This window comes from Ovis aries, chromosome 3 (assembly GCF_016772045.2).
Source record: "Ovis aries strain OAR_USU_Benz2616 breed Rambouillet chromosome 3, ARS-UI_Ramb_v3.0, whole genome shotgun sequence".
Classification (NCBI taxonomy): domain Eukaryota; kingdom Metazoa; phylum Chordata; class Mammalia; order Artiodactyla; family Bovidae; genus Ovis; species Ovis aries.
This window is the reverse complement of record NC_056056.1, coordinates 77,988,993-78,015,288: the sequence shown is the minus strand read 5'-3', so window position 1 is coordinate 78,015,288 and position 26,296 is coordinate 77,988,993. Positions and strand designations below refer to the sequence as shown.

Genomic DNA, 26,296 nt, shown 5'->3' with positions numbered 1-26,296 from the left:
ACAGAAAAAGTCAGATGCTTCCTGGCAGAAGAGGAGAGCTGACTTGTTAGACTTCAGGTGACTGCGGATGGATAAGGACGGCATCTCTGGGTAGCGCTGGCCCAGCCAGACGTCGGTATCTCCCTCACGTCCTTGGTCTCCAGGTCTCATGTGTCCCTGGGTCTCTTTCTATTTAAATTGTGGTCATGGACAGTAGAATTAGCATCGTCTGGGAGGTGGTTAGAAATGTAGAACCTCAGACCCCAGCCCAGACCTGCGAGTCAGAAATTGCATTGTAACAGGATCCTGGGGTGCTTTGTGGGCAGAGTTGGGTCTGAGAAGTGCTGCTCTGTGTGACTCCACAGGCAGCTATCAGCCGCGCTAGTTCAGACCTCAACTCTGATTCAAAGAGTTGGGGAAACACACAAACATCTTGAAGTGTCTCTGCACTAGGGCTCTTCTTAGATGGAAATCTTTTATTCTAATTAAGAATTGGATTAGAGTTTTCATGAATGATATAGAACAGTGAGCAATTTTGAAGAATTCACAGAATGGAAATCATTTAAGCGGTTTTTATCTAATGTCTCCAGTTCCTACTACTCTGTACTGTTTTTGCTTTGGAGCACACCAGAGGAGCAGATGGTGGGGTCCTTTCCCTCCAGAATGGTGGTTCCAGTGAGGGGACAAAGGCTACGGAAGTGAAGTGAGTGGAGCGCAACCCAGGGCCTGATGATGCGACGCAGGGTCTCTGAACTGGGAGGCGGAGAGGTCATCGTAAGTGAGGCCTTCCTGGAGAAACTGGCCCTGGGGAGGTCCTGCAGGATGAGTGCGATTAGACAAACCGAGGGATGAAGAGCACGTCCTCCAGGAAAGGTGTGGGGAGTAGAGGAGAAGGGCTAGGTCTTAGGCTCTGTGGGGACAGTAAGCTGCTTCCCACTACCTCCAGGGTAAGTGCTTGCCTCCTGCTGGGGAAGGAGGAGGCAAATGATCTGGGGAAATGCTGGTGAAGGAGAAGGCAAGACTGGTTTCCCAGTCTTGCTGGCTTTTCTATACAAATGTAAAATGATCCAGGATCATTTTACATCTAGGGCAGGGCTTTTTTTTTTCTTTATCCCTCTGCCGTGCAATGTCTCTATCAGTTCTCTTAGTTGAAGGCAGTGTTGTAGGAACAGGATGGCTGCCTAGGCAGAATGGCTGGAGCCAAACCACAGATTGTGCTGTTGGAAGCTTGTGGGATTCAGAGGAAGTAGACTGCTGACAGAGAGAAGCCCTAGGGAAAACCCTTGATCAGATCTGGTACCAGCTTGGGTGTGGGCAAGTGGCACCAAGGGAAAGCATGTAGCAAGAGTGGAATGTGTAACCTGTGTGTGTGCAGAAAGCCAGGGAAAGTGTTAGTTGCTCAGTTGTGTTTGACTCTTGCAACCCCGTGGGCTGTAGCCTACGAGGCTTCTCTGTCCATGGGATTTCCCAGGCAAGAATATTGGAGTGGGTTGCCATTTCCTTCTCCAAAGGGATCTATCTTTCCGACCCAGGGATCGAACTCAGGGCTCTCACATTACAGGCAGATAAGATTCTTTACCATCTGAGCCACCAGGGAAACCCTAGTCTTTTCTGGTGTCTATAGATGGTGATAGCAAAGTAGGAAATTTTTGTCTTTGTGAAGCAGACATCTCCAAGCAGAGAAAGGGGATCCTACTGGGCCTGGATGGTTATTGTGGGACTAGTGAGACTGGCCTAAGACGAGAGGGTGAGAATGACGTTCCCTCTGCTGCATCCCAGCCAAGACTCATCACGTTAAACATCCGTAGAGGCTTCACCCCGACACAGCTAAACCTTCTGAACCCGTGAGAGAGATCTGCCCGTGGGCATTTTGGGGAAGGTTGCCCGATTGCCACCAACAGTACAGTATGGGATTTGGGGTCAGATGGTAGGCTTGAGTGCTGGCTCCATTGCTGGGTGACACAGGGCACATCACGAACATCCTTGGAGTCTGTTTCCTCATGTGTGAAATGGGGCTGATACAGGCCTACCTCCTCAGGTTGTTTCAGGATTAAATCAGAGGCGGTGCGGTGAGAGTTCTTCAGCAAGGGACAAGTGTTGCATGTGGTTCTTTCTTAGCTGCAGCAGCAGCAGCAGCCCCTCAGCTTGCTGGGATTAATTAGTCCCCCAGCTGGAGTCTACACGGTGCAGTAGGGCAGGCACAAGTGGGCATCGGAGGCCGGAGAGACCAGTAGGGAGCCAGGCAGCTGCTCTGTGGCTGCTCACTTTCCTCCCTCTTTATGGGGAGTCTTCTCTCTCGGTGCACGGGACATGATGCAATCAGGGCAGACAGAAATAACACCTTATTTTCACACTGGGGCTGAGTTCCTACTGACCAGCAGGAGTGGCCATCTTTGCAGAACTGGATTCTCTAGTTCCAGTTCAATTAGTCACCTCTCTTCAGATGTTTTAAACTGGGCATGGCATGAGGGAAAGAGGAAGCCTCAGAGAGCCGGTCAGAGGACAGGGAAAGCTGCTGAGACAGTGCACACCCCGCTGTGCTTCTCCGGCTGTCTCCCTGTGGCAGCACCTCTTCTGGGGCTCTGCATTCAGTAATGGCAGCTGTGGTCTCGAAGATGCTGCTCCCAAACTCATCTCTTCAACTTCCACAGGCGATCATGGTGAGAAAGTCATGGGGAGCTGGCAGCAAGCTGGGTATGTGTCACCTTATATCATAAAAAAATATATAAATTAAGAGCCAACACCTGATAGAAAGGTAGTTATGATAGTGTTATTTATAACAGCTAGAAATTAGAAGCCATACTCTGATCTACAGTCCAGCACATTGTGATCCACCCAGACAGTATGACATTGCTGGCTGTTAGGAGTATCTTTAGAGAGTTCTCCAAAATGTAATAAATGTTAAGTAACAAGCCATGTGTCCAATGAGATCTCAATTTTTTTCTCTGTACTTTTTGTGTTTTCAAAATTGCCTGCACTAAATGTGCAATACCCTTACTTCCACTGAAGCCTTTTTTAAAAGTGTTATCTTAAACTAGGTTATGTGATGGTAATGCATAATGAAAGTCTGTTTCCAGTCGTGTGAACCATCTAGTGCTTCTTGGCAATGGGCTCTGTTATGTGTCCTGGAAACAGAGCTCAGGGGTTTGGTTCCAGCTCCACACATTCCAGTACCTTTCTGAGCCTCTGTTTTCCTCATCTCTAAAATGGAAATAACAGCACCTGCTCTTTGTGCCCTGCTGGGTGAGATTTACAGATTAATGTGTAAAGTGCGCTGTAAGCTGTGATGAGTGATGCAAATGCAATGTGTTGAGCAGAGAACGACGCTAAGTCTTGGGCTTGGTGAAGCTCAGCATAGAGCCAGCTTGTCACTGCTGCTCCCGTGCACGCATGCTTTTCCCAGCTGGGCTGAGGACTGCACGTATCCTCAGATGACGTGAGGAGCTGGGTTATCTGGAGCCCCAGATGGGCTGTGCCTACGGAGCTGCTTGGTAATTGGGTCTGCTGCTCGCTTCCCCAAGGCTGCCTGGGGCCTAGGAGGCCACCAGATAAGCATCTCCAGTGGGCCCTGAGCAGGTCTGACCGTTAGAGGGCCAGGTTGGGAGGGCCCCAGGCATTACTGTCAGTGCTGAATGCAGTCCAGGCCCTGTCTCCCCGGGCACAGACCATCGGAGGGGTCGGGCAGCCTCGGGACTTAGCCTCAAGACAGGGGTGGTGGGGAGGCTGAGAAGTGAGACGCTTCCAGGATCCCTCCTTAGGGGCAGGGCTCTGTTGCCTCTGCAGCCCTCCTCTCTTCTTTGTATCCCTTCTTTCAGGGCTTTTGATGCCCCAGTCTGGAGTATTAGTCTTACCTCCCAGTTGGCCTGTGCTCTCTTTCAGGCAGAGGCCAGTCTTCTCCCTGAAGCATGCATATTGCTGGGTGAATAGTGCCTTCCACCCTCGTCAAGTTCTGTCTGATCTGCCCAGTTTCTACTGAATTTGCTTGTTTAATTTCTTCTGTTTCACCTGGATAATTTTGATGCCTTTTCCTCTCCTATATAATATATAACTTATGTCATAGAGTCCCCTATACTTCACTACTGCCTCTAGGCAAACATCAGAACACATCCAGAAAGTTGGCCAAACCACCCTCTTCTAAAGCATTTTTGCCACTCCTTTGGAATTGCCTTCAGAGCCAAAGGCCATTCTTTTCAATACCTTCAATTGTGGCAAGGCCTTATCTTTGAGGGCATATTTTATTCTTTCAAACAACTGAGATCCATCTACAGCCAAGTCTGGTGACTAAAAGGGGTGGTTAAACAGGATAATACTGTTTGCAGTTTGAAATGAAGTTAGTTCTCTGAAGTATTATGATGGATTTGTGTGGCTCTGAGGTCCTTTCTAAAGGTGAAGTCGCTCAGTCGTGTCCAACTCTTTGCGACCCCGTGGACTGTAGCCTACCAGGCTCTTCCGTCCAGGGGATTCTCCAGGCAAGAATACTGGAGTGGGTTGCCATTAAAGACCTCCTAAAACACTTAGTGCAGTGATCATTTAGGGCTTCCTAGGTAGCTCAATGATAAATAATTCACCTTCCAATGCAGGAGATGTGGGCTCGATCCTTGGATTGGGAAGACCCCCTGGAGTAGGAAATGGCAACCCACTCCAGTATTCTTGCCCAGAAAATCCCATGGACAGAAGAGTCTGGTGGGCTACAGTCCATGGGGTCACAAAGAGCTGGACATGACTTAGCAACTAAACAACAACAACAAATGGCCATTTCACTAGAGTAAAGTTTGTGCCTTCTCCTCAGGTGGCTGTATTGGAGAGTTGCTGCCTTGTATGTAGCCTCGATTCAAATCTGTCTCCTTGTTTTCACCTCCCTCTTTCGGTCAGTTATACCTCTGGGGCACTGATGGTCACATGAGCTCCTAGATAAAATAACTTTGGTTTACGACGGTTACCTGAGATTTGTTGTGCATAATGAGTGTGGACACAGTCCATGATAGGAGAAGAGATGTGGTTAGGTTTGAGTACACCTGCACTTATTTCAGTCCTCTGGAGACCCATGATCACAGGCTCAGAAATCTGTTAACGGGCCCTCCAAGTGATTCTCCTGCAGGCTAAAGTTGAGATCTACTGCTCTGCAAAATTGGGACCAGTACTGCTGCATAATGTAAGGATCAGAGGAGAATGTTTATGAAATGCACCTAGCCCCCATGCTCAATAAATATCAGTTTCCTTTTTTCTTCCACCAAAAAAAAAAAAAGCCTTTTCATTTTTAAAGGCACTACTTTGCAGTGGTGGTTCCCAGCCCTAGCTGCAGAGGAGAATCACAGGGCAGGGTTTAAAACCCCTGATGCCAGGTCAGGCATCCATTTTTTGAGGCTTCTCTGGTGATTGCCATGAGCGGCCGAGACTGAGTAGCACCAGCTTTGGTTCTGCTCTGATTTAATCCATGAAGCCGTCAACCCCTCTGTGTAGGGCAGCCACTCCTGGGTGGGATCCTGATTGCTGGGATCTGGAGCACATTCCTCCCTTCAGGCACCCCTCATGCAGCAGCAGTGCAGCCTCAGTGAAGGGACACCCTCCCCGTTGCATTTGACCTTTGTTTCATCCATTTACAGCCTCCTGCAAATTGGTACCAGCTTAGAATTTCACCACCAGCCAATAGACTGATTCAAGCCGGCTCAATTAGTTTCAGTCTCTCTCTCCCTAACCTGCTAAAAATTCATTCTGCTTCTAAGCCATTTAACCTTACAGGGAACAGGTATATTGTTTTGACACCCTGATGGCCTACAGGCATTAGTCATGGGAACCCTAATCACGCTAAAGGTCAGGAGACTATGGCTAACTAAACCACCAGCCCCCTTGGTGTAGAGGGTGACATCTCAGGGGCCCCAGGCCAGGCTAATAATGGTTCCATTACTGACTTAAGTAGGGATCCCTAAGCCAGGCTTAGAGCAATGTCTCCAAAGTTAGAGACTTTTTAAGATAATGAAGCTCTGGGCAAAGAGCTTTCTCCCTGTTTAACCTGTAGCATGCACCCACTGAAGCTTTAGGACAGTCGTTTTTGTGTTATGTTTTGACTGGCTGCCTGGTTGTTTCCCTTAGTTGAGGTCGAATGTTTCAGAATTTGAGATTTGAGCTTGGAAAGAGTATACATTTGTGTATATGAAAATGTCCCCCCAAAGTGAGAGACGCTGCTTGGTCTCCAGCTGCAGCATGAAGAGAGACAATCATATAGGCTGAACCTGCGGCTTCTACGGAGCAGCACGGAGCCGCTTCTGATGGCCCTGCACCAGACTCTCAGCCCTGAGTGATGCAGCCTGCATCCTGCCCCAATTCCCCTTCTTCCTACTCACACTCATTTTGAGCTCTGGCCACCTGAAGAGTTGACTCACTGGAGAAGACCCTGAGGCTGGGAAAGATTAAAGACAGGAGGAGAAAGGGGAGCCAGAGAATGAGATGGTTGGATGGCGTCACTGACTCAATGGACATGAATTTAAGAAAACTATGGGAGATAGTGAAGGACAAGGAAGCCTGGTGTGCTGCAGTCCAGGGGTCTCAATGAGTCAGAACAACAATTGGTTCTTAATCCTACTCCTAAGGTTCCAGGTCTTTTCCCAAGGTGAGTGGGATGCTCACCTAAGGCAGCCTCTCCTCCCACCCCACCAAGGAATCTTTATGTCACTGTCTCTTTTCCATATCGCCCCCCTCTCTCCTTCCTGTTGTATATATGGACATCCAGTTGGTGGGAAAATACCTAACACAGCCTGGTCCATATTGAAAGTGAAAGTGAAGTCGCTCAATCGTGTCCGACTCTTTGCGACCTGTGGACTGTAGCCCACCAAGCTCCTCCATCCATGGGATTCTCCAGGCAAGAATACTGGAGTGGGTTGCCATTTCCTTCTCCAAAAGTAGACAGCAAATAACAGCTTCCTGGCTGCCAGTGGAAAAACGTTGACCTTGAACCCAGAACTAGGTTTGAGACCATGTTTTTAGCAAGTCACTTCATCTGTCTACATTTCTACTTCATCTATTAAATGAGGATGGTGATTTCTATTTCTCAGGGATTTTATGAGACTCACATGAGATAACATGTAAAAAAAAAAAAAAAGTGCTCTCTACACCCCTCAAATACTGTGAGGGTATTGCCGTTTGACCTTCTGGAATCAGCTGGACTTCTGCCTCCCTGGGGAGCCTGCCTTGACCTTGCTTGTGGCCACCAGCTTGTCTCGCATCTTAACCACCTGTTGTGCTTTTTGTCTGTGCTTATTTGTCTGGTTAACAGGGATGTTTCAAGTTGGCACCCCAATCAGACTGCATATTCCTTGAGGACAAGGACTGTGCATCTCGGCCACGAGGCCCAGAAGGGAGCTCAGTAAATACTTCTGGGTCTGCATGAGGACACAGTCCACCAGGGCCATGTTCAAATTATATATTCCATATACCACATATTATACAAGACCACCCCATGGTCACAGGAAGGCCACCAAGAAGGGTGAGAGCAGGGACTTTGTAGAAAGAGAAACTGGAGTGAGAAATATATTTCTGATGAGCTGATGATCTGGAAAACTTAGATAAAAATATATTCTTACCAAAAAATAAACAAACCAGAGAATTGTAACATGGCATGTCTAGGATTATCATTAAAAAAAAATTCTGGTCTTTGTGGGGAATTCTAGGACCCATCTAGGGAGAGAAAATAAGGCATATGCACCTTAGGACATGAAGCCTCATTGATCTAAGAAGGACCAGCAACATGACCCAACAAACTGGTCAAAATCAGCCTGACCAACAAAGGGAACTGCGGTCACAGTGGTGACTTGGCGACCAGCAGCTGTAGGGCCGAAGTCTGACTGCGACTAGTGCTCAGATTAGCCTGGCAGTGGGGTCATTAGTATCCCATGGAGAGCTTTCTAGTACTCCCATCCCTTCTATACTCGTCTCACTTGATCCTGACAAGGAAGACAGGAGAAGGCTCCCATTTCACAGGTGAGGCCATCAGGGCACTGAGAATGCATTTCCTTGTTCAACATCAGATAGCAAGATAATGGGTTGCCAGTGTATTAACACCAGTAGTAATACAAGTGTATTAACCAGTGTATTAAAACCAGTCCTCCTAACTTCCCGTTCCTTGGTCTGTTGGCTTGAGAGGCCCAAACGGTGGTTGATGGGGTGAGGTCAGCTGGGTGCCTCATTTGGGTCAAGGCAGGTCTTACCTTCACACTTAACTGTAATTCTTCATGTTGCTAATCCAATGATGGCAGTGCTACACGTTTGTCTGTTCTTCCAAGAGTCAACATTAGACAGATATCTCTGGGCTGTGTCAAGGTTAACTAGATAATCCAATTAAAGTCATGCTGGTCCCCAAGCACTACTATAAAAACAAGGTACCTGAAGTGGAGCTCAGACATTTAAACTAGGAGTCTGTGTGAGATTCTCAACCTTTCTTTTTCTCAATGTTAAGACTTTGCTGTTTATTTTTGCTAAAGCCACTATCTCCTACCATTAAGAAATAGAAAGAGTGTGCTTTAGCCTGAGAAGAGATGGGCTCTAGTCCTAGCCCTGCTGCTAATTAGCTGAACTGTCCTAGGTTAGTAACTTAACCTGGCAGGGCCTCAGTTTCCAGATCTGTGAAATGGGAACAACAGCAGTGCCTGCCTTGCCCATCTCACATGTCCCGTTAAGAGGATTATAATGAGGTACTGTGTGTAGGGTTCTCAGTGCAGCATCCAACATAAAAGTGTCAGTAAACATTTGTGCAGCCAAGGGAACATAGTAGGAGCCAAATCTCAAAGGCCATTGCCGGACAGAGCGCCAACTCCAGACAGCCTTTTCCTTCCCTGGCTCTTCCTCTCTGTCTGCTCTTCCACTTCAAGGAAAGGGTGATGGCCAAGGGAAGCACTGTGTGCGGATCTTGGCTTGAAGGTCACAGCCTGTGCTGGTGTCTGTCTCACTCAGGGGGCCTTCTCTTGTTGCTGTTGTTGTTTAGTCGCTAAGGAGTGTCCAGTGCTTTTTGCGACCCCATGGACTGTAGCCCACCAGGTCCCTCTGTCCATGGGATTTTCCAGGCAAGAATGCTGGAGTGGGTTGCCATTTCCTTCTCCAGGGGATCTTCCCAACCCAGGGATCAAACTTGCATCTCCTACATTGGCAGGTGGATTCTTTACCACTGAGCCACCAGGAAAGCCCAGGCTTTCCCTAGAGGCTTCGAATGGCTGATCATGTGTTGATGATGCTTTTTTCAGAAAGCGTGAACGTAGGTGCTAGAGAGTGGAGTCCATGTCCTAAAGACACCGGCCGTCCTTTACCTGCTGTCGTGACACACAGGTGCGGCGGGCACAGCGACAGCATCCTGCCTCTTTCCCACCCTCCCTTCCTGGGCCAGGACTCCTGCAAACCTTGACCAACCGCTTGTGCTCCACAGTCAGAGGTCAGGATTTAAAGGCAACTGGGAGGGACTAGTATACAAACTGCCACTACTGGCTGGAAGTAGAGCAGAATGATCCTACGGGCAGGCTCTGAGGGATGGGTGTGAGGATGGGCGGGGTGCTAGGCCTAGCGCTGCAACAGCTGAAAGTCAGCGGGGAAGGGGCGGGGCGCGGAGGAAGCAGGTTTGGTAAAGGAAACGGAAAAGGGAGATAGGGCAAGAAAAACGATCCCACCCGTTTCACAATTTTTCAGAAGGTTCTTCCAGAACATCAAGAGGTGCTGGAGTTTCTTCTTGCATTCTGGATCTACGATGCTTAATCCATCCAAGGAGTTGGATGTTCTGTTTTTTTAAAATAAAGCATGTTGTAAAGTCAAAACAGTGCCTCTGCCCCAGATCTTGAGGGGTTTGAGAGACGGCATGTCAACATTTGGGGAATCTCCAAAATACTGATTTTTTTTTTTTCTGTCCAGATTTCAGTCTGCAAAGCCAAACAAAAAGAGAAGTAACCTTTGGTTTTAGAACTCTCAGGAGAAAGGATAGACAGAGCAAGCCGGAGCTGGTAGGGTGAGGCCTTGAGAGCTATGAGCATCATTGAACACTTGTTTATTAAACAAGCAATATAGGTATTTTATAGAAACATAAGAAAATATGGATAAGCACTTAAAAAAAAAATCTCCTCCTCACCTCACTGACCTGACACTGTGAACATTTTTGAAGATGGGGGGCAGGACATTGTTAGTGGGTAAGAGTCTACAGTTTGGGGCCCAGATGCCTGGTGTAGAGTCCCACTTCCCTACCTAGAGGCTGTCTTAGAGGCTGCAGGTGAATTAACGGCCATCCCCTCTTATCATTGGTTTCACTTTCTGCGATTTCAGTTCCGCACAGTCAACCCCAGGATGAAAATATTGAATGGAAAATTCTAGAAATAAACAATTCTTAAGTTTTCCGTCTCATGCCATTCTGAGTAGCATGATGAAATCTGCCGTCCCACCCAGGACGTGAATCATTCCTTTGTCCTGTGTGTTGGTGCCGTATATGCTACCTGCCCATTAGTCTAGGGCAAAACAGTACATGCAGGGCTCCTGGACGGTTGGTGCTTTCAGGCATCCTCTGGGAATCCTGGAATGAACCCCCGTGAATAAAGGAGGGAGTACGATGCCTAGCCTCTGTCGACCCATTTCCTCCTCTGTAAATCAGGGACAATAATAACCACTTCCAAGGGTAGTTGTGAGAATTAGAGGAGCCAGTGCCGTGGTGCTTAACCCAATCCCTGGGATGTAGTAGGCACCATAAACAGGGTAGCTGTAAGAGCAATAGTCGTTAGTATTTTAGTATATTTCTAGATTTTTCCTATATAAGAGGTGTTATGTATAATACATATATTTCCATGAAAATAGGATTCTGCTGTACTCTTTTGTAATGTTTTTGCTCTCATGCTCATCTCTTCATGGACAAATTTGTTATTACTATTAGCTAACACTGCTTTACCATCGGGAGAGCCCTGGCACTAAAGATTTTCCACGTGTTATCACATTCAGTCCTCAACATTAACTCTGTGGGGCAAGTGCTGTATTATCATTTTACCGATGAGAAAACTGAGGCTAATCAGTTTAAATAATATAAATGTGCAGCACTGGCAAGTGGACCTTTCTCCTGAAAGGAGAAGGGAGATGCGACTGACTGGAAGCCTATGCTGGTAGATCGGAGAGGAAGAGTGTCTGTGCTTGGTCCTTTTGAACCCTTGACAGGTGTGTGCTTTAGGACATCAGACAGATAGGTGTCCGTCTGGTTGACTGCTCCTGGGCTCTAGTGGCGTTTTCAATTTTTGTGATGGAAATCACTGATAGGAAATGGAATCTAAGGGCCACTACTGGGCTCAGTTGTTTCAGCATTTTATCCAGAAGCAGTTCTTCATCTTGTTCCCCAGAGGCTTTGACACAGCCATCTAAGCCACTGGCCCCAGCTTCCTCCCACTTCCCTCTTTGTCCTGGGCACTCACCTCAGTCCCCAAAAACCCCCGGGCATTGTCAGCGGATTGACTTAACCAGCAAGTCTTTGCTCAGACTTCACCCACTGGAAGCCCTGGTGTGGACTCCACGGCGTGCAGGATGGGAGGGCGGCTGAGCAGACACGAGATGCACAAAGGCAGAGCTCTTTGTCACCTGTGGCTCAGGTGACCGATGGGAGCCCACATCAGCTCAGCGGGAGAGTCTAGCCATGCCTTGGATGGGGGAGTCCTGAGGGTGTCATGACCAGGGGTGTGATGGGATGGCAGTGATGTTCTGGAGACTAACCCTTGTCTCTCAACTTAGGAGCAGCTCAGAGAGGAGGAAGGAGAAGTCCCGAGATGCAGCCAGGTGCCGGCGGAGCAAGGAAACAGAGGTCTTCTATGAGCTGGCGCACGAGCTGCCCCTGCCGCACAGCGTGAGCTCACACCTGGACAAGGCCTCCATCATGCGGCTGGCCATCAGCTTCCTGCGCACGCACAAGCTCCTCTCCTCCGGTGAGGCCGCAAACCCTGGGCCCCCTCCCTCTGTCCCGCCCCGACCCCCGAGTTCTCACACGCAGGAGCCAGAGCTGACAGGCCACCCAGGAACCCCCACTCTGCACACCTTCCACCCACAGCAACGCCGTCATAGCATTTAGTTCTCTTCTGTTGCACCTCTTTCCAGCAGTGGCCTTGGCGGTGATTACAGTCATGGGCCAAAGCCTTGGCAGCTGAGGGGGCACAGAGGGCTGGGAGACTGAGAGCCGCTGGCGCTGGCTCCCGGTTGCCATGCCCTCGGCTGGCAGCTCCACACTCCAGTCCAGGTTGGATGAATCCTTCAGGGAACATCTTAGTGTTTGTCTGCCGGCCACCTTCTCCAGAAGGCAGAGGTGTGCCCATGTGACCCTTCCCTCTTACTAGCCAGGATGCCAGGCAGATTATTCAGCGTCTGTGCCCCTAGTTTCCTTATCCGTAAAAGGAGTTAGAATACTTATTGCTCGGGGTATCTTTAAGAATAAACTGAGATAATGTCTGTGAAGCACAGGCCCAGCCACGCTGGGGAGCCCCGGACAGATAACCATCTCCCCTCAGAACCCACGAATTCTCACCTTCCCTGCTATCTCTGCAAGTCTCAAGGTCACGAAACCTTTTCCCGCCTGAGTTCATCTTCTTCAGAATACCATTTCCTGTTAGTCCAGACCAGAAGGAGGAGGCCTGGGGCTTCTGCCAATATCAGATCTAACAGATAGACAGTCAGTCCTTTCTAGTCTGCCAGTTTTGTAAGGGAACTGGGCAGGGGGCTGCGCCCCTCTGTGCCCACCGCCCCCACCCAGCTGTGGCACCGTCAGTAGCCACGTCCGAGGTGGTGAGCAGAGCGGGGCAGCAGGGGGAGTTCTCTCATGCTTGGTTTTCAGTTTTCTCGAGTGAGCCATGTACCTTGGAGCGGGGTGGACTCTGCCATCCTGTTATGCAGTGGCTATTCTGGGAAGGAAACCCAGAACAGAGGGAATCCACTGTGAGGCGGGGAAGCCGGAGCGCCATGTGCTATTCTGGGCCCGGGAGCGCAGGAAGGATATGGGGGGAAGACTTTCAGAAAATAGGATGACAGCACCGTGGGTCCAGGGGTTGGAGGGCTAACCCTGGCCTGAAAATCTAAAGCATCTCAGAAAAGAGCAGACAGGAGGGAGAGAACCCAGGGTGAAACCTTGCTCTCAAAATACTTTGAAAGAAGCAGTGCAAGGTGATGGCAGGCGTGGTGTCTTAGATGCTGCAGAGAAAGGGAACCGTGGACTGAAGTGCAAGGCCTGGAGGTGCCATCGCAGGGCATGGGTGTACCTGTGTCCTTTAAAGGAGCATCTCCTCTAGGACAGGTGAGGGCAGTGTCTGCCTGTGTTGGAATCATCTTTCCATTTGCGCAGAACAGGGAGTGGAGGACTTAAGGACTAAACGGAGACCCCTTCCCCACACCCAGAAGCATCTCATTTTCCCTGTTCCAGTACTTGAAATTCCACTCTGAGACACGAAATGAAATTCTACTTTTAGACACTGATTTCTTTGGGTTCATCACTACTTCCTTTCACCACCATCACCCCTGTTCCTTCACCAACAGGGGTCCCCAAAAGGAGTAATACGTTAATCCTGATTGAATTTCAGTTTGGAGGATGTTTCTGCTCATTTCACAGATGATTAGAAGTGAGGCACAGAAAAGTTAACTTTGCTGCAAAGGCACACATTTAGTACCTGGAGTTCAAGTCCTTTTGAATCCAGTGGAACAGAGACACGGAGGGCAGGAGCATTCTGCAGACTTGGTTATCATCACCTGAAGATGTGGATGGGGCCTGGTGATTGGGGAGAAAGGGGGTCTTCCTTGGTGGGGAACCAAAGTTAAACGGAGGCATAGGGGGCTGGCCCTGAGCAGTGGGGTCTGTAGGAGATCCTTACACACTCAGTGGCTGTTTCTACCCTTGCTCTCGGTGCACAGCCTTGGGTTTCCAAGCTCTCCCGTGCATAGCCACCCCCCTCTCAGTGGTTCAGGGTTGGCTTGGACAGGACGTGTGTCAGAGGCTCTGAGCATGTCTGCCTGCAAGTGTGCTGGCGAGAGCCCCCTGTGGTCCAGACACACCTGGGGAGATGGGACCAGGGTGGCCACAGCAAGACCTCACATATCCCTGCCCAGGGCCTGTTGCAAGTTGTGGACACAAAGTGCCTGCCCTCTGGCTGGGCTTTCCCGGGACCTACTGGAGCACTCAGCATGTTGGCTCTGGTCCTCTCAGTCCAGAGGAAAGAAATGACAGAAAAGGGTAAAAAGTGTCCACATTTGGTCATCTGGTCCAGGTGTCCTTGAAGGAGCAGTTCTCATAAAACATGCCTCACCTGAGGGAGGAGGTGACGGATGGCTCTCTGTGCCCCCTCTTCCACAGTTGCTGCCACACACTCTTTAGACCAGTTATTGACGATGTTTTTAGGAATTGAATGTGAGACAATCTTAATCATATTTTGCTTGTTTAAAACCTGCAGCGCAACGAAAAGATGTACAGGATTTGTGGGCAGTTAGAGCTTCCCTAGAACCTCAGTCAGGCTGCCTTTCTTCTCTGCAGCCTTGTGAAAACCTCCTTACCACCCTTCCAGCTCATTTTCTCAGCTGCACAAAGCGGCTGCCGGTACTCACTTGCAGTGCTGTCCAAGGATGTTGGATATAAAAATCCTTATCCTCTTGCTGCCATGTATTAGGCTCTCAATAAGTTACAGCCTAGAGATAAAACCAACTATGATCAAGAAAAAGATTTATAAGTATAGGCTTTTGGGGGAAAATGATGTAAATGAAAACCCAGTGTAAACCCTTACTGTCCTCTTACTACCTTCTAGCAATTTCTAGCAAAATGCAGAGTCGCCAAGCCTTCCTAAGTCAAAATAAACCACAGATCCATGATGGAAGCATTTCTAACAAAGGTGAGCGTCGATGTTGGCTCCCTTTATGATAGGAAATAGCTGGTTGCATACCTCAGAGTTCAAAAGGCTAAAAAAGACCAGGTTTTGCTTTAGAGAAGTTTCTTCTTTACTTAGTAACACGTTTCCCTTTGATTTTCACAGTAGGCTGTTCTGTGTGGGAATGTTGGAGAGGAAACCTCAGCGCTGAGAAATTCAGGCTGGGAGTCTCGGCGGCCGATTGAGATTTGTATCACAGGAAGCAAACTGAAACAATAGCTTTATGATATTAGCTTCCACGCTGGGCTGAGAACAGAACACATTCTGACGGGAACATCAGTGGAAATGCCACTTGATTGTCTTAAATCCTCTTTCAAGAGGAGCCCCACAAACTGTACCCAAATGAGGGTCACTCCTGCACTTGAAGGGCCTTCGACAGCAGTAAATATGCAAAATTGGCTTTTCACTATGAAATTGATTTTTGGCTCCCCACACACACACTCGTGAGGGAAAAATCAAATTCATTTGACACAAGAGCTAGAGATCAATGGGAAGCAGCATTTCTAAGACAAATGTCAGGTTTATGATTAATTCATTGGCAGTTGCATTGTGAAGACATCGCTCTTAATAAGAGATGATGATTTCCTCCTCTCTAGACTGCCAAGGGAAAGGCATTAAAATGTGGGACAAGTGATTTTAGCTTTTTACCATGACCTTTTCATGCAGGAAAATGAGAGCAGAGGTGAAACTGGGGAGGCAGCTATGGTTTCTGGTGTCTTCTTATGCCCCTCTTTCAGACTTCTTTTCCCAGGCTTTCTCCCCTTTCTTTCTGTCTCACCCCCTTGTCCCAACCACCCTCCAAACCAAGGCCTCTTTCTGTCCTGTTGGAGAAGAGCTGAAATGTTGACTCATGCCGGGATCTTGATCGCTGACAGCCCCTGGTGTACAGTCTCTTCTAGAGACACTTTGTTCAGATCGTTCCCTTAGCTTAAATTTGCTAAGTCTGGCCCGTCAGCAGGTGTTTGCTGCCCCAGCCCTGTGCTGTATGTCATGAGGGGTCATATAGAAAGGTAAGACAGGACAGTAAGTCATGTACAGGACAAAGAAATGCATTTCTAATGGTGGACTTTCAAGGCCCTTTGGGAGGCCCACAGGTCAGATAAGACGCAGTGCCCTCTGCCAAAGATGTGAGGGTAACTCCAGCCTACTACCTGGTGATGGTGGCGTTTAAAGGTGGGGCTGATGGCCAGATAAACCATTAAAAAATTGTTTCCTCATGGCTTGACGGGGCTGCGTTTGCAGTCAGCACATCCAGGGCCCAGCAGAGCCCGAGGAGAAGAATCAGTGTGAAAGGGAAGCCCCTTCGATAATAACTACGGGGTGACTGCCCACCAAGCACGTATGCCCCAGGAGGATCACTTCAGAGTGGTTTGGAGACCAGTCAGAATACTCGGAACTTCTCAGAGTAGGAACAGAGGGAAAATCACCTTGGCACCCTGCGCAGCAGCACCTGTGATGGCCTGCCTGGCCCCAGGGGCCCGGTCAGGAGCATCTGCCCCACCACTGCCTGCTCACCCCAGATGCCCAGCTCCTGCTGCCCCCCCCCCCCCCCGCCCCACCTCAGGTCCAACCCCACCCAGGCGGTGCTGCCTGAAGGAAATGCGCGGTGCTCCGGAAAAAGTGCTCCGAAACCTCAGCCCGCGCATATCCTGGCTGTGGGGAGTCATCAAAGCCTGTTTACCGGGGCTATTTTTAGCTTGAAAGAATCTTGTTGTGCTCTCGGGTGCAGTGTACTGAGTCTCTGCAGAGTGCCTCTGATCTGCATGACCCGCTCCTCTTCTTGGGGGTCAGACCCTGAAGGGTCCTGGGAAGCAAGTAACTGGGACCCGGAGCCCAGGGCTATTTAAAGAGTCCACCGAGGGTTTATCAAGCACCTACTGTGTGCTCCTCTTCATTGGGCACTGAGGGTTTCTTTCGGATTGTTGTGCAACTTTACGGCAGCTTGTCTGTCTCTTCCCCACTGGTCTGTAGATTCCTCTGGGGAAAGGATGCTCTTACACCTGACTTTCCCGAGGACAGGGCTGAGCACCCAGTAAGTGACACTTGCTGACAGATGGCCTGACTTCGTGCCCAGCATGGGGCAGACATGTGGCAGACATGTGGCAGGAGTGTGATAGCTGCATTGTAGGCAAGTGAACTGTCTGTGTGCCCAGCACTGAGTCAGAGATTAGTGATCCCCTCAGGAGACCTGATGCTCCCATGAGAGAGGAAAAGGGGAAAGGCAGGGCCGTCTTCAGCCAGGTGATGTGCCTGGAGCCCTAGCCCCTTGGGTAAAGTGCTGCCTCCGGCCCCACAGCTTCAGCCCTCAGCTCCAAGCTGACAGCAAGCTGGCCAGGTTCCGTCCGAAGTCCCCAGGAGGATAGGCAGGTGCTTTGGGGGCAAATGATTCCACAGAGGAAAGAGGCCCCGTTGTTTCCAGGTCCTCAGGGGGCTGGCCTGCTGGCTTCCTGGTCCCCCAGCCATTGTGACTTCAGTCCCGAGATGCTCTGTTTCCCTTCATGGGCTCTGTGTGCCCCTCTCCCTCCCTCCCGTAGTCCAGCTGGCCAGCTGTTGCAGCCAATTTCACCACCTCCTGGAAGCAAGTGTACTGGGCACGGATGGAAACCAGTTTGGCTGTGCTGGAACTGTTAAAAACAGGAAACTTTAAGCGGAACTATTTCCTCTGGGCCTAGCTAACCCAAATCAGGTTGTCTTGGGATGACTCCAGATTTTGAAGTCAGTGTTGCCACTGAGATCAAAGAAATTGAAGAGAAGAAAAATCTTTTCACTAGGCCAGGAATCACAGGACTGGCCTCTGCTGTCTGAAGAAGGCGCTCACCTGTGTGGTGTGATTTTTAACAGTGCTGAAAATCTCTCCTTATGTCCCCCAGATAGGTCACCACTTGCCAAAACATGTTGATTTTCCCAGCATTGGTTAGTCACTTCAGTCATGTCTGACTCTGTGCGACCCCATAGATGGCAGCCCACCAAGCTCCCCAGTCCCTGGGATTCTCCAGGCAAGAACACTGGAGTGGGTTGCCATTTACTTCACTTCTCCAAAGTGAAAAGTGAAAGTGAAGTCGCTCAGTGTGTCTGACTCTTAGCAACCCCATGGACCACAGCCTACCAGGCTCCTCTATCCATGGGATTTTCCAGGCAAAAGTACTAGAGTGGGGTGCTATTGCCTTCTCCGTTTCGCAGCATTAGGGTGGCTTATAGGACTTTCAGTTAAGGCAGTGATGGTCTCTACCTGTGATCACCAGCATTCACATCATATGAGAATTTGTTAGAAAAGCAGATTCTCAGCCCCCAACCTGCATGCCCGCATGCTCACTCAGTCGTGTCTGACTCTGTGACCCCATTGACTGTAGCCCACTGGACTCCTCTGTCCATGGGATTTCCCAGGCAAGAATGGGTTGCCATTTCCTCCTTCAGGGGATCTTCCCAATTCAGGGACTGAACCTGTGTCTCCTGCATTGGCAGGTAGATGATTCTTTACCACTGAGCCACCCGGGAAGCCCTGCCCCCAACCTGAGACCTGAATCAGGAATGCTGGGCACAGGGCCCATCCAGGGCTGGCTCTATGGCTCTCTGTGACTCTGCAGTCCCATGGGGACTTCCACCATCAGAAGGGCCCTGGGCATGGTTTCAGTGAGAGATCGCACATTTTTACTTTGCTCTGGTCTCAGAAATCCTTGTTTTAGCAAGTCCTGCAGTGGTCCTGGTGCTTGCTCCACCTTGAAAGCACTAGGTAATGTCGTGGTCTCTTCTGAAGCCCTTGTTTAAATTTAGGTGTTAACCAGGAGTGTGAATATAGGCCATGGCACCACCCACACCTAGAACTCTGGTTCATTATCATCAGTTCGGCTAACCAGTTGGTTGGCAAGGACCCTAAGCAGGGAACAGGTATGGGCATGTGTATGGTAAAAGGCCATCCCCAGTCTCCCATCCCATAGGCTAGCTGCCTGAGTCAGGGTATGAAGAGGAAAGAATTTCCCTCATTTTGTTCTACCATTTTAGCAAAACACAGGGAAGTCACTAGGATAACACTCTGCATGGCCCAGCTCTTGGCTCTGAAGGGTGGCCTGTCCCTGGACAGCATCAGTGACCCCAGCCCAGTCACTGATGCTGTGTCCTGAAGGTGGCCGGTCCCCAGGGATGCCACTGAAGCCCCTTAGTAGGAACATCTCCTAATTTGGATTTGTTCTGGAGGAATAACAGTGTATGGCCCAGAGCTTAAATTTAGGGGCTCAAGGGAAAAGAGAACCAAATAAATCCAGTGCCCTTGCAGGAAGGCCCTTGAACCTTATTGCACAGCATCCACATGTCTCTTGCCAAGTGGCCCATAAATTCAATTGCATTTTACATTCCCTCCAATAGTCTCAGTTCGAACGACTTCTTTTTTAGTTAAGTGAATATTAACTTTCATAAGTGACAAGTTATTCTATGATTCTCTCGTTCTGCAAATTAAGGTAAGCATACTTGGCTTGATGTTTGTAGTGGATGAATACAAGTTTTTATAAGTAAATGTATGTTTGGAGGTAAATAATTAGCTAGGAGAAGCAGTGCTGAACTAAAGTCTGTGGTCTGAGCAGTAACAACCAAGGGTCTGGGGCCTGAGAGCTTTATTCGCTGGGGCCAGAGCTGAGGCTACATTTTGCAGACAGCAGAGGTCTACTTGATAGGCCAGGGCCCCCCAGAGTGGTTGGGGAGTGGATGCCTTCCTCGGTTGCCCCTAGCAACCACCTCCACAGCCTACCACTAACACAGCAGCCTCCTCCTGTGGCTTCACACCTCTGATCCTCACTCTCTCCAAATCATCTCGCATGCCATTGCCGGATGAATCTCCCCAAAGCAATGGTCTGAGATGCCATTCCTCCAGGCTGCTGGACTCACAAGCCCAGTCAAAGAGCCTGGGGCACAGACCCTCTTTCTTCCACCGGGTGGACCTGTTCTCATCCCTGCAGAGTTCCTTCCAGGCTCTGCCTCCTCCATGCTTTCCAGCATCTGCCCACGCCAGTAGGCCCAGAAAGCCCTACTTTCATTTAACAGAGAGATACTTGCTTTTCATGAGTCTCTTCTAATGCCTTTCTTTGAACAGTTGTCTCTGACCACCTCAAAGCAACCCCCTCTTCCTGTGAACCCTTCAGCATTGACTGTCTGTATTCCTCTTGGGCACCCACCTCTGTCACCCTGAATTTTTTACTTAGATTTGTGGCTTAGTGTACCACCTAGCCCCGATTTGGGGTCTGAGTAATTTGAAGACAGTGACAGTGTTGTAGAAGGAGCCAGAAAGGGAGAGAATTCATGCTAGTTGGTATGTTTTAGGCATTCTCCATACTTCTCTAATCCTTACAAGAGATGGGCATTATTATCTCCATTTAGCTGACGAGGAAACTGATATTCAAAGAGGTTTTCACTTACTCTTTGTCATGTCAGTTAGAGCCATAACCTAATAGGAGGAATAGAGTCAGTGGTTATTTGACTCCAAAGCTGATGAATGGTTAGGAGTGTGGCTTCTGGATTCATCTGCCTGAGTCCACAACCTTTATAACCTTGGGCAAATGACTTAATCTCTCTGGGCTTCATCTGTAAGATAAGACAAAAAAAAAAAAAAAAATAGGACCTACCCCACAGGTGTTTTGAAGATTACATAGCATTCTCAGTGATAGGCTGATATGCCGTCATTGCTCAACATCCATTAGGGAAAAATGACCATCCTGACTACTCCTGTAACTGCCTTGACATCAGTGACCCCACTGCTGCCTGTACCACAGGTACAGTGCCGCAACTGTACTGCCTGTGAAGCCCCCAGCAGGGTGTCCTCCGTGCAGTGGTGCTCATCAGATGCCTGCTCCTTGGGCATGTGACGGACACTTAGGTGGTTGGCAGTGTGTGTTTCCAGAAAAATCCATCTGATGCCTTTGAGCCATCCCTGGAAGACATCCATCCACACCAGTCACATCTGCTTTAACCCCACATTGATGCAAACTGTTCAACCCCACCCCCTGTCTTTCCAGTTTGCTCTGAAAATGAATCTGAAGCCGATGCTGACCAGCAGATGGACAACTTGTATCTGAAAGCCTTGGAGGGTTTCATTGCCGTGGTGACCCAAGATGGTGACATGATCTTTCTGTCGGAGAACATCAGCAAGTTCATGGGACTCACACAGGTGACACCCTCCTCGGGCTCCTTCAAAAAGGGAAAATGTTTCCATTTAGGGGTAGAAATTCGTGGAAGATTCTGATCACCTCCCTCCTGACCTTTCCCTGCATGCACCCACCCTCCTCCTCTCTGATCTCAAGCCTCAAACCTTAGAAATAACTTAGAGCCCCTGGCACTGGGCTAGCATTGCCAGTGGCCATCCTGGCAGACAGCTCTGCCAGCTGGATTGCAGGCCCCCCCTTGTCAGCCGTGTCTGTCGTGACCTCTGGTACACCTGTGTGTCTGTGGATCTGCCGGGTGGAATATGAGAAGGTCTGACCCAGCCTCCTCCCTCTCTCCAAACCTGAAAGGGGGCCCAGCTTCCTCCTGGAGACTTCTTCAGTGTCAGGAATAATGAGCCCGGCCTTGTTTTTTGAAACAGGTAGAGTTAACAGGACACAGTATCTTTGACTTCACTCATCCCTGTGACCATGAGGAGATCCGTGAGAACTTGAGTCTCAAAAATGGTAAGGTATTTTTCGGTGTGTTTCTTTCCTACTTAACACCACGTGGGGAAGGGACCTGCCTCCCCTTTGTGTACTAATGTAGGATCGATAAATCATGGCAATCATGATCCAGAAAAAACAGACACCCACAGAAAATCCAACAGGACTTTGGAGATGAGATCAAGGGCCCTGAAAGGACCTAGTACTCAGAATTATCTTTTGCTGGCTCTTGTGGTGCCTGAGATCACACTCCTAGGGCAGTCCTGTGGGTTAGGACACCATCTCTAGGAGGTTTCATCACCTGAGTGTCCAGCATCTTTTCCGAATGACACCATCCAAACCAATCAGCTTGTCTGTGCCAAAATGTTCATGGGAACTGTTGCAGCTGTCCGTGTGCTGGTTGTGTAACAGGCTGCCCAAACATAGTGGGTTAAACAGTGCTTTTATAGTCTCTCATGATTCGGTGGGTTCTATGGGTGGTTATGCTCCATGTGATGTCAGGAGGCTCAACTCGATGGGATAAGCAGAGGGCTCACCTACACCTCTGGGACCTTGTGGTGTAGCCAGAGGCTGGAGCTCTCTCTCACTCCATAAGGTATCAGAGCCTCTTCCTCTCCACATGGTCTCTCCAGGGTAGCCAAACTTCTTATACTTATATTCTTAGCTCCCTTTTGGGGAGCTCAGGACTCCCCAAAAGTGCAAAAGTAGAAGCTGCCAGGCCCTCTGAAGGCTTAGTCCTGAAACTGGTACAGCACCACTCTTTGGTTAAAGTGAGTTACAGACCTGGCCCATTCACTGTGGGAGGGGGCTATACCAGGCCCTGATACTGTGAGATGTGGCTCCCTGGGACCACCTTTAGAGACTAGCTACCACCGGAGCCAAGGAAGGAGCCTGGTCCCTGGGTGATAAAAAATGGAACAGGCGGCTTTGAGGGAGAAAGTTTGAAAGGTGTTGTGCACTGCACTCTACCTGCGGGGGCTCCCGCAGGTGCCAGTGGAAGGAAGGGCCCATACAAGCAAAAAGCACTTTTCAGGGACAGTCGGAGCTGGCTGCTTCATCTCTTATAACTGGGGACAGTTGCGCAAAAGCTCTAATGGACATATTGTCAAGTGGACTGAAGCTTTAAGAAAAAGGGATTCAATGTCTTTCAAGGTCCCTTCTGAACCTGAGAGTCAGTCTCTGCCCTGAACAGATTGTACCGAGTCTAACATCCCTTTTTATAGCTCTCACCTGTCACTGACATGGAGCGTGTACTTATCCAACCTGAATGACAGAGGCAAGGTGGCAGTATCAAGCCTACAAGGTTTTGCTCTGATTATCACACATGCTGAAAAAGCATACATTTCATTAGCCTACTTCTACCCTTGTTACCACCTGAGCCTGCAGAGTGCAGGATTCCCACCACCTGCCCCGACCCCCACCCCTGCCTCCTCCCCCAGCCCCTCTGCTCTCCCTCCTGAAGGCCACCTGGCTCTGGTCAGGCACAGGCTGGGGAGCTCTCAGGGCTGTTCACTGTCTGCTCTGTGTTACTAAGAAAGTCTTGTTTAGTTCTGTGAGAAAAAGGCTGCCAGACCTTCTGAATCCCTTTCTAAAACAGGCACTGGAAGCCTGAGAAAACCCCAAAGTCTCTTATTTCTTCTCTACTCTGGAAACCCTTAGGTTCTCGGTCAGTTCAACCTCTGACCTAGTCTCTGTCTGATCATACAACTTGAACCAAGTCCCTTCATCGCTCTGTTCCTGGGAATCGTTCTCTTCAGAGTGACAGTGTTGGACCAGGCAAAGTCCAGGACCTTTCGCTCTCAAGTGCTGTGACTCAGCATGACTCTACTCTGTTGATCTGAGTAGAATGTTAGGTCTCTCGGTCCCTGTGTTGACGACTTGGGATCAAAATCAGTGAATCAGCAAAGGCTTTGAAGGTGCCGACCTGAGTGGACTCGTGATCTATAAGCAAAGGGTTAGTGTGAGCACCCAGAGGCAGATAAGGCTGTGAGGCTGCTTGTGGAAAGCTTTGAAGGCCGGCAGTTGAGCCTTGAACTTCATCCTGTAGACAGAGGGGGCTGTTGGAAGTTTTTGAACAGAGATGGGGTAATCTGATTGGAGCTGTGTTCAGAGAGATTAACCAAATGACAGGATGGGGAAAATCCCGATGTTAACAGGTTAGGAAGCTACAATCATAACCCATGCCACAGCCACAAATGAGTCCCTCCCGCCCACTTCTGCACAGCACCTGAGCTGGTCCTGGTAGTGTGTCCAGACCCCAAGATACAAGAACATCTCATGATGTGCAAATGCCACCTATGGAAGCTAGAATTGTGAAAAGCATCATTGAGTATGGGAGAGATGATTTTGTGATTGTGATGGGGAGGAATACCCTCTCATAAGAAAAAGAAAAAGATTCACTGTCTGGCCTGTTACTTGGTGGCCTCTCTTTTGATGTTTATGACAGATTAAAAAGCACCACAGTTCATCTGACACAGCCACTTGAGGCTGTGCCACTCGAGTCACTGACCCCTGGGGGTTTCAGTCCGGAGGCTATGCCCAGAGGGGAGTTGTGACTACCAGAAACAAGGCTCTGGGTTGTTCTGAGATGCTGGGCAGCCGGGCGGGAGTGTACCTTGGAAGGCCCAGAATGGCAGAATTTAGACACGGATGGGGGACACCTCTGGGGTTTACTGCAGTCGTCACTGTTTTTTCCCCCAGTGGGAGAAGTTTTGAGTGGGCAGGTTATTTGGAGACCATAAGGAAGGAAGCAATCTTGTTTGTCTTGATGATTTATTTAATTCTGGCCGAGAAGGGGTATGATCCATACTGAGTTAATCCTCAAGGTGAACTTGCTCTCTACAGGAGATTTGGACCAGCGGTGTTCCATGAGCCTTGACCTGTGTCACTTTGGAAAGGGAGCACATGGTGTGGGATCCTGAACACAGCCACTGTGGGTTAACAGTAGGGCACTGGAGGGACAGGAATGGGGGAAAGACAGGGGCATCTAAAGGAAATTTCCCACCTGAGAAGCTTATCCCCTTGAGCGATTGTGATCTTGCTTAGATGGTCCCTTTGGAATTCCTTCTATGGGGCCCACTCAGGGGAGAGGTTTGTTGAGATCATGGCCAATGGTCACACATCACCTGACTACTCTGCAGAGTAGAGGTGCAGTGGGAAATGAAACCGTGGAATAGCCCCGACCCTTCAGGAGCTCACCCTGCAGGGGAGACAGGCTGGAGATGAGGGAGCCTTGATCCACAGCTCAGGGCAGCTCTCAAGGATCACACACACACAGACACACAGATACACAGACCACACACATGGACACACACACACACACACATAGATACACAGACCACACACACAGACACTCACAGACCACACACACAGACACACACACAGATACACCACACACACGGACACACATACACAGATACACCACACACACGGACACACATACACAGATACACCACACACACGGACACACATACACAGATACACAGACCACACACACGGACACACACACACAGACCACACACACGGACACACAGATACACCACACACACAGACACACATACACAGATACACAGACCACACACACGGACACACACACACATACACAGATACACAGACCACACACATGGACACACACACACATACACAGATACACAGACCACACACATGGACACACACAGACACATACAAACATACACACCCCTGAAAAACTGCCCTGCTTCTGACTACAAACAGAACTAACTTCAGCTGGCTCCACTACCCTTCTCCATCCAGGCTCTGGTTTTGGGAAGAAAAGCAAAGACATGTCCACAGAGCGGGACTTCTTCATGAGGATGAAGTGCACGGTCACCAACAGAGGCCGCACGGTCAACCTCAAGTCAGCCACCTGGAAGGTAGGGCATCAGGCCTGGGTCTGGAGTCCCGGGGTGCCCCCCCGCCCCTCCCCCGGCCTCACATCTGACCCTCCGCGGCTGGTCTCCAGGTCTTGCACTGCACGGGCCAGGTGAAGGTCTACAGCAACTGCCCCCCTCACAGCAGTCTCTGCGGCTGCAAGGAGCCGCTGCTGTCCTGCCTCATCATCATGTGCGAGCCGATCCAGCACCCGTCCCACATGGACATCCCACTGGACAGCAAGACCTTCCTGAGCCGCCACAGTATGGACATGAAGTTCACCTACTGCGACGACAGGTGGGGCCCAGCGGGGAGCGTGGGTGCGCATGCGCCTGTGGTTGTGCCTGTGGTCAGGAGGCAGGCCCGCGGCAGACGTGTTGTATTGTTGGGGGCAGGTCACAGTTTCATCCCACCAGTGCTGCCAAGGGTCGTACTGGACTGTCCCCTGTTGTCAGCCCAGAGCTGTTCTAGAGTGCAGCTGTCGTCATGGTGGATGGAGGTGGTGTGTACATCTTCCTCCACACGTGTGTGTGTGTGAGAGAGAGACTCCGTGTGTGTGTGTGTGTGTGTGTGAGAGAGAGAGAGAGACTCCTAGATCTCCAAGCCTCTCTCCACTCCACTCCCCAGAAAAAAAGGGTCTAGAGGTCTCCATCAGCACACCTAGGGCCGAGGCCGGCTGGGAGCCTGGAAGCTGCTCTGCAGTCACGTGACTCCTGTGTGTTCTCTTCCATTAGTGAGCTCTTTCCTCAGCCTCTGCTCCTGCGCCACCTCCATTCCAGCCAGTGTCCAGCCCCGGGTGGAAGGCTTTTTGATGAAGGGAACCAAGTCAGACTCCAATCCCCGAAGCCAGGCCCAACTGGAAAATTCTCTTATGGGAGATTGTAGTGGTTAAGAGCCTTAATGCAGTGAGAT

General features: G+C 49.7%; 1 protein-coding gene across 1 annotated transcript in view; it reads left to right on the top strand.

Moving 5' to 3' along the window:
- EPAS1 (endothelial PAS domain protein 1) overlaps nt 1-26,296 on the top strand; it is a 93,771-nt gene that overhangs the window by 40,319 nt on the left and 27,156 nt on the right. The window contains exons 2-6 of the mRNA XM_015094403.3: nt 11,707-11,897; nt 20,867-21,018; nt 21,433-21,517; nt 25,268-25,386; nt 25,476-25,681. Of these exons, the coding sequence (XP_014949889.2) occupies nt 11,707-11,897; nt 20,867-21,018; nt 21,433-21,517; nt 25,268-25,386; nt 25,476-25,681 (753 nt within the window). The remainder of the gene's footprint in view (nt 1-11,706; nt 11,898-20,866; nt 21,019-21,432; nt 21,518-25,267; nt 25,387-25,475; nt 25,682-26,296) is intronic.